General features: G+C 39.1%; 1 protein-coding gene across 1 annotated transcript; it reads right to left on the reverse strand.

Annotated features, from left to right (window-relative positions):
* Positions 1-8330: 8330 nt before the first annotated feature.
* Positions 8331-10098, reverse strand: LOC139310842 (metalloproteinase inhibitor 1-like). The gene is made up of 4 exons (XM_070935074.1): positions 9966-10098; positions 9605-9687; positions 9339-9456; positions 8331-8467 (listed from the first exon to the last, which is right to left on the reverse strand). Exons 1-4 carry the CDS (start codon positions 10096-10098, stop codon positions 8331-8333), a joined length of 471 nt encoding a protein of 156 aa, XP_070791175.1.
* Between the last annotated feature and the right edge of the window lie 1008 nt (positions 10099-11106).

Genomic DNA, 11106 nt, shown 5'->3' on the forward strand with positions numbered 1-11106 from the left:
AAAGAAGATCAGGAGTTTCCTTAATCAGTAGAGGGTGCTAGAATACCAGGACATTGTATCACTGTTATCATCTCATTTAAAAAAAAAAATGCTCTATTCTCTTATTTCCCTTCAAGGAAAAAGGCTATGAAACTGAGTCTGTAGCACCTCCAGCTGGTAAAGGAAATAGCTAGTTATTTTGTTTGATCTAAGTTCCATCACATGATAAAGTAAAACAAAACAAAACATAAACATAAAAATATAAATTTAAATACATTGTTTTAAATTAAAGTATAATATATTCACTACCAAATTTACAATTAATATCAATATAAAATAATAAAACTTTTGGAGTATAGTCCTTGACATGCTATTCAAAGCCTGGCATGGCCTAGAAACCAAACTCTCCTGTTTTAGTTTTAGGTCAATGATTGGTCAATCTATGTCTAGATTAAATCTAGATTAATCTAGATTAAAGCCTTCTAGACATTCAGAGGCTGATGGAGGAAAAAGAAATCTGAAGGCAGAATTACAGTAGGAACATGGACTGTAAGCAGCATAAGGACCCAGTTGAGGACCCAGTTGTGGGGGCAATAAGCTGACTTTGTATAAATATACAAAAGGATGAAGGCTATTGCTGAGCACATTGTAAGCTGCCCTGAGTCTTCGGAGAAGGGCGGCATATAAATCAAATTAAAAAAAAATAAAAATAAAAAAAAATAAGCAGAAAAATTCAACACACTGAAAGATGAGATGGACTGATTTTACAATTGAGCATTAATGAATTGAAATGGACTAGAATCGATACTTTTTTTTTACTACTACTAGAATTCACAGGTGGCCCTTTAATATGATAATTATTCATGTTTATGTTCAACTACCAATGGAGAACAGGAAGTTAACAAGTTTTATGGTTGAGTTCAAGCTAATGACAGAACATGCAAGCAAGTTGTACTGCTTGTATTTTGAATACAGAATGTCAATGTAGGACACAGTAGGAAAGAAAACATAATTGAACGATATGATCCAGTAAATAAAAATAAAGCAGAAGAATGTCTTATCATAATGTGGCTGGTATATCCTGCTGACTAAGTTATTAAGGAAAGAGATTTTTGCAGTTACCTAACATCTTGCAAAAGATTATGTGATCACCACTTGGAAAAAAAAAAAAAGGGAAATAAATGTTTTTTCCTCTTTCATAACTTGTTGCAATAGCAGAACACCTTGTCAGATTAATTAATTAACTAGTTTTTAGGCTCAGGAAGAATCGGCATCAAACTTTGTAAATTCTGGGTTGGAGACAAGACAAAGTGATATCACATGAGTGAATGGAAGTTGTCCATATGGGAGTTGTCAAGTGTTCTTGTGCTGATGTGGACTGCAATTTAAGAAAGATCTGTTGACCAAACAACCTAAGTTTTTGTATTTTTCAAAATGAGTTTTCCACTCATAGAAAAAAATTTATGTGGTTGCCAGGAATCAAAAACAATTTGATGGCACATAACCAATCCACCAATCCTGTAACTTTGGAGTTTTAGCGGGAATAAACAATTTCTAAACATCACGCATGGACTGGGAAAACCAGCACTTGAGTATTGAAAAAAAGAAAGAAAAGAAAAGCCAAACGAAAATACAGAGATGGGGGAAGAGATATAGATAAAGGCACAGAAAGCCAAGAAAGAGAAAGCAGGAGGCAAGTAGGAGACTAGAGTTGGGCAGGGGAAGAAATGCAGTATTTGAGATGACAAAATGACAGCAAAGCTGAGAGCAGGAAAAAAAGTGACCAAGAAACATTTTATGGAATGGATGGAAAGTTCAGCAGTTGGAAAGGGACAGAAGGTAAAGAAAAAACTTTGGGGGTTGTGAGAGTGTTGAGCATAACTGAGAACAAACATGGCCCCTCACTTCTTTTTCAATGTTGTATTCTCATTTTATTATTTATTGATTTGTTTATCTTCCTCATTTTGGATGCTGCCCTACTCCAACTGGGTGACACAGAGCAAAAAAAGAAACAACAAAGATACAAAAGCATATAACAATAGCAATAACCAGATAAGAGAAGAACTAGCTAAGGAAACAAACCTATCATATATGCACCAGAGTTTCAAATCAATCTAGCTCAGGGCTGTCAAACTCGTGTCGTCACATTGTCGTCACGTGACATATTATGGTTTTTCCCACTTTGTTAAACCAGTGGAAAGCATGACCAGTGTGTGACGCATCCGGCCTGTGGGCTGCAAGTTCGATACCCCTGCTCTAACTCCACACCTGGTGCAAGGTATTCAAGGCCTTCTGGAATGACCTTTAAAGTCCTTATTTTACAGATGAGGCCTGGTGAAACCAAGGGAGCCTGTTGTCTCTCATGAACATTGAACCTGAGACTCCAGGGATTCTGAATTGGTGAATGTGGTTTGCACTCCTGTTTCCCACACCCAACCCTGTCAAGGAATTGTGCATCAGCAGCCCAAATGAAGTCAAAGACACTGACACAAACTTGTGAGTTTATATAAATAAATATATTTTATCATTTATATTTACAGGAGACAAGATAGTCAGGAACACATGAACATCATGAGGAAAATCGGACAGCACACAGAACACACAGAAGAAAGGTGGGAAAAAAGGGAAACTCATCCTTTAACCCCCCACAGCAACCAAACACAGCATAGATTGCCTCATGCATGAGCCAGCACTTTCCAACCAATCAACTACAAATGTATGTTCTGGCCCATTGTGTATTTTACTGTTCCAGCTACTTATATTCAATATCCTAATAAATGCTAACTTATTATACCCTCCACTGCCTTACTAATAGTGAGACAAGCTGATCATGTTTTTCTGGCCATTGCAGAACCAAGAGAGCCATTAATTTATGAGTTGCATTCTTATACCTCACTTAGAAATGCTGAATAGGTTTTGAGGATGCAAGGCTAATGAACTGTCTCTAGACTAGCTCTACATGTTCCACCTCCTTATGCAGTTACATCCATCCATCCATTTAAGAACATAGCAAAGGAATAAAAGGAATATATAAAAGGAATGCAGGTGCATCAAAACAATCACCTACTTTCTGAGATCTTTCAGGAAATCCAGCATCAGAATAAGAGGGCACATTTTTTTCAGTGCTTCTAATCCTGGATTGTCTATATACCATCTATTACTTGGTTAGTTGTATACCTTCCTTCATGTACAGTACTGTTTCTGTTCCCTTATAGCTGTTTTAGCAAAAGGTTGTTGCCATATCATCCAGTAACAAACTCTGTAACTTCATTTTATTTCTATGAACAAGTACCTTTCTTTTATCTGTCCTGAATCTGCTATCGATCAATTTCACATGAGGATCCCAAGACACACTTATTATGATCAAGGGAGCGTGCAGTGTCCCTCCACATTTCCTCTCTCACATCCTGTACCAAGCACATTGGGTTGTTGTTGTTGTTGTTGTTGTTATTATTATTATTATTATTATTGACAGTATACACAGCAAAAGAGCCTTGGTAGTACAGTGGTCTAAGGCACCCTGTTATTAAGCTGGTTATTAAGACCAGCTGCCTGCAATTACTGCAGGTTCGAATCTCACCAGGCTCAAGGTTGACTCAGCCTTCCATCCTTTCTAAGGTAGGTAAATTGAGGACCCAGTTGTGGGGGCAATAAGCTGACTTTGTATAAATATACAAAAAGGATGAAGGCTATTGTTGAGCACATTGTAACCCGCCCTGAGTCTTCGGAGAAGGGCGGCATATAAATAAAATTAAAAAAAAAAACCAAAACGAGATAACCATGCTGGATTTCGTATCCCAAATCACTAGTCGAACACTTCCCAAGTGTTTAGGACTGTGTGATGTATCAGCGGATTATACGAGCAGATCCCAGTAAGATGGCTTTCTGCAGCTGACCAATGGTGATCTTGTCAGCACCAATTGTTTTTAAGTGCTTGCCTAGGTCTTTAGGCACAGCCCCCAGTGTGCCGAGTACCACTGGAACCACCTGCACTGGATTATTATTATTATTATTATTATTATTATTATTATTATTATTAGTTTGTTTGTCAGCAAGTACAAGGAAACAAGTAACAGTATAGACATAGACATGGACACATGAAAAGAATTTGGCACAAATAAAAGGATAAAAATAAGCAAAACATAGTCATAAACACATAAAATGAGTATATATAAATGGGAACAGTAGGACAGGGACGGTAGGCATGCTGATGTGCTTATGCACGCCTGCTTAGGGACCTCTTAAGAAGCGTGAAAGATACACGGTGGACAGTTTAAGGTAAAAGATATGAGGGTTAGAGAAACTAACAACAGGATCAGGTAGAGTGTTCCAGACATTTACTACTCTGTTGCAGAAGTCATATTTCCTACAATCAAGATTAGAGCAAATTACATTGAGTTTGAATCTATTGCTAGCCCTTGTGTTATTACGGTTGATGTTAAAGTACTCATTAATAGGTAGGACGTTATGGTAAATAATCTTGTGTACTAAACTTAGGTCCGAATGTAGACGGCATAGTTCAAGGCTATCCAGGCCTATAATTTCAAGCCTGGTGGTATAGGGAATTTTATTTCAAGCAGAGGATTTGAGTACTCTTCTAGTAAAATATCTCTGGATCCTCTCTAATGTATTGATGTCAGAAATACAGTGAAGGTTCCAGGCAGATGAGCAGTAATCAAGGATAGGTCTGGCAAAGGTTTTGTATGCCCTAATTTGAAGTATAGCGTTACCAGAGAGAAAACTTCATAAAATAAGGTTGACTACGCTTAATGCCTTTTTTGCAATGATGTTACAGTGAGCTCTGGGACTTAGATCTTTTGAAATGGGTACTCCAAGGTCCTTGATAGAGTGTGGGTCAACTTTTAGATTGTTTTTGGCCAGCATATATTTGATGTTCTTATTTCTATTGCCAATGTGCAGGACTGAACATTTGTTAGCAGAAATTTGGAGTTGCCAATTGTTTGACCATTCAGTTACATAATCTAGGTCGTTAGATTTGTCTGTGGGGTTGAATAGTTTAACATCATTGGCAAAGAGGACGCAGTTGTTTATAATTTGATCACAAAGGTCATTGATATAAAGCAGAAAGAGTGTTGGACCTAAAACGCTGCCTTGGGAAACACCGCTGTTAACAGGTGCAGGATTTGATAGGGCGCTCCCTATTTTGACCACTTGTTGCCTGTTTGACAGCAACACAGCTATCCAATTATGCAGAAGTCCAGAAATGCCATAGGATTTTAGTTTTAGAAGTAATTTGTCATGTACTACTGAATCAAAGGCTTTACAGAAGTCTATGTAAATTGTGTCTATTGCTTTGCCCTCGTCGAGTTGAGAGGTCCAAATGTTTTTAAGATTACAAGATTACAATGGTTACAAGATTACAATGGTTACAAGATTACAATGGTTACAAGAGTACTCCAGAGTTCTTGGTCCACAGCTACAGTCTCTGCATCCTTCCATTTAAAGTTGATGTTTTTCAAATCTTCCTGAAATATTTGGCCCCAGGTTTTCTTTGGCCTTCCTCTTTTTCTCCACTTTATCCAATTGATTGTGGTCTTTGCTGGGCATTGTTCACCCACACAGAGCCCATTTCACATCCTGATTGTTTTAGTAAACTTTTATATTTGAAATCGCTCACAATCTTGCCTCCTTGAATGCTAATGGAGAAAACTGGGCTGTTAAACCTGCATGTACAAATAGAAGAGATTATTTGTAGCTCAGTGTTGTGGTCCGTGGTGCTCTCGGAACTTGGGAGTTTTTCTTACAGATGTTTTATTACCAAACTAACATCTTCAGTCCTAAAGGTTGTGTGGCTTGTTCTTATTTTTATAAACTAGTGGATTGCCCTGTCAGTGTTGGGGTTCCTTTTTAGGCTGTTGTTTACAGTTAGTTAGTTAGTTAGTCTTAATTGATTGTTTCTTGTTTGGAGTATTGTTCACTGTTAAACCTACATATCTTGTAGAATATAAACATGTTTGAATATTAGCTCCAGTCACAGTAGGTTGCTTTTGAGACTAGAATTTGCAAAATCAGGCCTGGAAGTCTGATGGTTGTCTCTATTTGAAGAGAGAATAGAAATGAAAGGTGACTTAGCGTGTTTAAGGCTTTGCTTTGTGTTGTTCTCTGTGGGATTTAATTTAGGACTTTGGCAAAGCTTGTAAGAAACATTCTGCATTCTTATGGCACCTTCCTCTGTTATTGACTTAGCAAGTCATTACATCATAGAATAAGACTCCATTCCATTTTTAAGGGTGTTAGTAAAATAGTTTCAGTAGCATCATTTAAGGAGAAGACAAAAACAATGTTATTTATTATATTTTAGGATGCTTAAAAGTTACTTTAAGAGTAAATGTAAGGCAATCTTCCATTGCTCAAATGAGATTTGGTAAATAGCTTCAGTTGAGGCCTTAGGTAACATGTGCCATGAATTGAAATTCAATGTGCATTGCTATCCCAAGGACGCAGATGTTTCAAAAAGGGAATACAGATTGACACATGGAGTGGTGCAGTGGCCTAGATGTGACGTTCTCGCCTCACAATCAGGAGCTGTGAGTTCGATTCTAGGGATATTCTAGGCAAATATTTCTCTCTCTGGGTACCATGAGAATATATCTGCTGAGCAAAATCCCCGCATTGGCAACAGGAAGGGCATCCGGCCATTAAACACTCTGCTAGCTCCATTCAGTTGCGGTCATTCATTATGGGGTCATTAAAAGGTGATGATGAACACAGATTGATGCATCCTGGGGCATGTTTTGCTGATCTCAGAGGCTCCATTCTCTGTATTCAGACTTGGAAGATCAAGATATGCAGGTATAAACTGGGAAACTTGTAAGCAAACTGAATTTGTGATATTAAGTAAGATTCCCTCTGATCACGACTATACATACTGTATTGATTAGCAGAAGAAATTTATTGCTACCCATCTTCGTATTGAGTTCCCTCTCCATAGAAGCCTAGGTGCACAGGTTCCATAGATGCTTCTGAAAGCACCATACAACGACCAGTCTGCTGACTGAATGTCTGCAAAGGATTACCTTGATTAATTGTTCTAACTGTCAGGAAATTTCTTCTTAGTTCTAGGTTGCTTCTCTCCTTGATTATTTTCCACTCATTGCTTCTTGTCCTGCCCTCTGGGGAAGACTTCCTTTCTGGGAGAAGATAGTGGCAAGGCCTGAGTGGCGTAGGAGGCTAATGCCTCCTAAAGGCAGCATTTAACATCCAGCTGCCTGCAATTACTGCGAGTTCAATTCTCCCCAGGCTCAAGGTCGACTCAGCCTTCCATCCTTTCAAAGGTAGGCGAAATGAGGACCCAGATTGTGGGGGCAATAAGATGACTTTGTATAAATATACAAAAGTATGAAGGCTATTCTTAACGCATTGTAAGCCACCCTGAGTCTCCGGAGAAGGGCGGCATATAAATCAAATTAAAAAAAAAAAAAGGGCAGTTACAAAGCACTGGAGAAACAGCGTGTTTTTGGCAGGGTCCCTTTCAGTCAGGATTTAAACCCAGGCCTGGAAGAGAAACAACTCTGGTTCTCTGATATTATTTGTCAGGACTTTGTTTGTGTAATTCCTGTCTGCTAGTACTGTTCAGTAGTTTGTATACTATTAATCCTGTTATTCTTTAGATCATCTGCACAATTTGGGGACTGTTTTACTGTAGTTTAACTCCTTTCTTAGGCAGTTGCACTCAGAGGGGAATTGATCAATGCCCTGCACAGGTTACCTGTAATTTTCTAAGTGGAAATCCAAGGGCTGGTTTTGTCTAATAAAGACCCACGTGGTTGACACTATTTTCAGGACCACCTTCTCCAACCCCGATTGACGTCTCCAATACATAGATCATAATCAGAGTAATCCCAGATTTCTATAATAAATGGGACTGAAGGGAGATTAGGAGATTATGTCTTTCCATCACAGCACCAATCTTAGGGAAATCTCGATCCCTTTGGAGAGAAGATGGCTTCCCCTATCGAACTCATCCTTTCAGAAAGTGGTAAAACTAAACTTTTCCATTCTTGAATGGCACCTTGCTATTAAATGAACTTCAGAAAACTGTTTTTAAATAGTGAATTGTACAGTGTTCCTTTGTTTGCCATGGTTTATTAATATTTATTGTGGATGTTTTTTTTCTTTTTCTACATAGCAGGATGGAGTGACATGGAGAACATACACATCTGAAAAATAAATGACACTCTTAAATCACATTTTATTTTTTTCATTTATTAGAATTTTTTTGCTGCTCATCTTGTTTTGAACATTTGGTTTCTTGTTACAAGCATTCAGGTACATCCAGGTTATTTGTCATTCTCTATGCAGTAGTATATTGACAGCGAAGGCCATGAATTTTAATCACGTGGACAGATGGTGCTGCAATCCCTACCGGCGACACCATTCAGGTTCATTTTGTCTATTAGAGTTGTTTGTTCCCATGGTATTGCAAGGTTGCAGTTTTTCATCTCAATATTATTTTCAACAACCTTCCCTTTTGAAATAGAAAAGACACAAAACAATGGTGTCAATATGTAACTGATAAGATTTGTTCACAGTAACCTGACAAAAGTCCTTGACAATTTTCTTTCATTTGCTCCACTTTTTAAGTAGGGAATGATGTCAGTTCCAAACAAGTCAACTTTGTCCTTTTCTCAACATTTATTATTTAATTAGTGTATGGCATACAATGTCAGTTAAATCTATGAATTGGGTAGACCCAATGCAGTCCTGACAGCCTAGATTGCTACCGGTAGTTCATTCTGTTCAATGCTATGAATGCCTGTGCTTGGTATACTGTGGTGGTGAACTAGCTTTGCACTAGGAAAGAAGCAGTGCTTGGGTTTCTGGCTCTTCCAGACTCATCCACCGGTCTCACTTTGCCTTCTCTTGTGATGCCTCACATCTGGCCAGGTCCAGCACTGGCTTCTGCTTTCCACACATATGAATGCAGCTTTCCCATTGATCTACTTGGAATATTGTACACTTTTGAACTGCTGGGTGGACAAGAGCTAGGGATCAAGTGATGAGATCTTACTCTGTCTGATGGAGCTCAGCTGAAACCACTGGAGTACAGGCCATTTCCTGCCAGCAGTTCCAGTGTTATGAAGCCACTGCACCACCACATCCCCTTTCCTCGACAAATCAGTAATCTTTTAAAGCAAGCTTCATATCTCTGTGGGAACCGACAATGCTTCACTGACACTGGCTTATCCCTCCAAAAATGGGATGAAAAGTGACCAAGAAATAATATAGACTAGATTAGGAATAATGATAATGTTGAAAATATTGGTTTGGAATGTGCCATCCTCTTTAATTTATATATGTATTAATTGTTCTGTTACTAGATAATTGGTGTTCACTACCTGAAATTAGGTAGTCATCTCCTCTGAGAGGGCCTCTGTGTTGATATCCACAGTAAGAGTTTGATGCTCGGGTGTAGAGAACTCGTGAATTTCTTAAGTGCCTTGGACCTTTGAATACCTTCAGAAAAAAATAATAATTCCGTATATGATAAGGACAAGAGCAGCTCAGAAGAATTTGTTATGAGAGGAACAATATCCCTTCACAAAAGACTGAATATCTGTCAACTTGCTCTTCATCATAAATTTCAGGAAAATGAGAGGCTTACCTGGATGGGTTGAATATTAAATATATTTTTGAACATAGGTAAGTTAGGATCCCTCCTGACACTCATAAATTGGACCCTCATCACTGCAGAGAGAGAGAAAGAGAGGGAGGGAGGGAGGGAAAGAGTGAGAGAGTTTTTCCAGTAAGAGGTTTAAACTGCAGGTTTCTCAATACAAAGCCAACTAGATGGTGCTGGATTCTGCACAAAAGCTTCTGAAATAAATAATATGTTCGGCTTTCATGCCATAGGAATGATTTTGCTGCAACTGGAAGGATTAATGCTGGCAGCAAAACCTACAAAATAGATGAGCGGGGAATACTAAACAATGGAAGGGAGAAAAGCATTCATTTTCAAAACTCACCAAAGTCATCTTCGCAACATGCATCCCGGAGAGATATTTCAGGACATGTTCTGCAGGCCTCTGTGAGATCTCTCAAGAACATGAGGACAAGGAAGCTGGCTAGTGAGAATCCATGTGATTTTGTAGTATCCATTTCTTGTTGTTTATGAAGCCACTCACTTAGGACAGAGGAGATGTTTTCTTTAAGTAGCAGTCTTTCTGGAAGAGCGTTGAGTGAGAAACACCAGCTGCAGATTAAAGAGAAAGTGGGGTTTGAAATGATCCTAGAATTGGTCTTAGATCAGGACGATTCAATTCCTGAAATATAAGGAAGGATCATGGGTGCTTCAACCTGTGAGACAAAGTGAGATTTAAAGCTTTGTCCCTGTGGGAATCACTCTCCACAGGACCAAAGCCTTAGCAGAGCCCGAACACCATGTCTGAGTTGTAGAGAAGAAAATGTGGCAAATTAGGCTCAAAGACACATCAACTTTCAACAAAACCCGAGGTTTCTATGAAAGTCCAGGAAAGAGAGTCCCCTTCTAAGGGGAGATGGGTTTGAAGCATGAAGAAATACCTTTAGGATAAGAATTATGGCCTTGATTTGTTGTTGTTGTTAATTGCGAAGTCATGCCCAACCCATCGTGACTCCATGGACAACGTTCCTCCAGGCCTTCCTGTCCTCTACATTCTGTGGAGTCCATTTAAGCTCACACCTACTGCTTCAGTGGCTCCATCCAGCCACCTCATTCTCTGCTGTCCTCTTCTTTTGCTCTCAATCTTTCCCAGCATTAGGCTCTTCTCCAGTGAGTCCTTCCTTCTCGTTAGGTGGCCAAAATATTTGAGTTTCATCTTCAGGATCTGGCCTTCTAAGGAGCAGTCAGGGTTGATCTCCTCTAGGACTGGCCGGTTTGATCACCATAGTTCAAAGGCCACAATTCTTCGGCGCTCAGCCTTTCTTATGGCCCAACTTTCACAGCCATACATTGCAACTGGGAAAACCATACCCGTGACTATGTGCACTTTTGTTGGCAGGGTGATGTCTCTGCTTTTTAGTATGCTGTCTAGATTTGCCATAGCTTTCCTCCCCAGGAGCAAGCGTCTTTTAATTTCTTGGCTGCAGTCCCCATCTGCGGTGCTCTTGGAGCCCAGGAAAATAAAA

Source organism: Pituophis catenifer, unplaced genomic scaffold (assembly GCF_029215685.1).
Source record: "Pituophis catenifer annectens isolate HBS135680 unplaced genomic scaffold, rPitCat1.0.hap2 SCAF_2, whole genome shotgun sequence".
NCBI lineage: Eukaryota > Metazoa > Chordata > Lepidosauria > Squamata > Colubridae > Pituophis > Pituophis catenifer.

Excerpts from the sequence above, each read along its gene's own strand:
- LOC139310842 (XM_070935074.1), bottom strand. The coding sequence starts at position 10,098 with ATGGATACTACAAAATCACATGGATTCTCACTAGCCAGCTTCCTTGTC. Across the intron at positions 9,688-9,965 it reads ATGTTGCGAAGATGACTTTG|TGATGAGGGTCCAATTTATG; the intron begins GTGAGTTTTGAA and ends CTCTCTCTGCAG. Across the intron at positions 9,457-9,604 it reads TTAATATTCAACCCATCCAG|GTATTCAAAGGTCCAAGGCA; the intron begins GTAAGCCTCTCA and ends TTTTTTCTGAAG.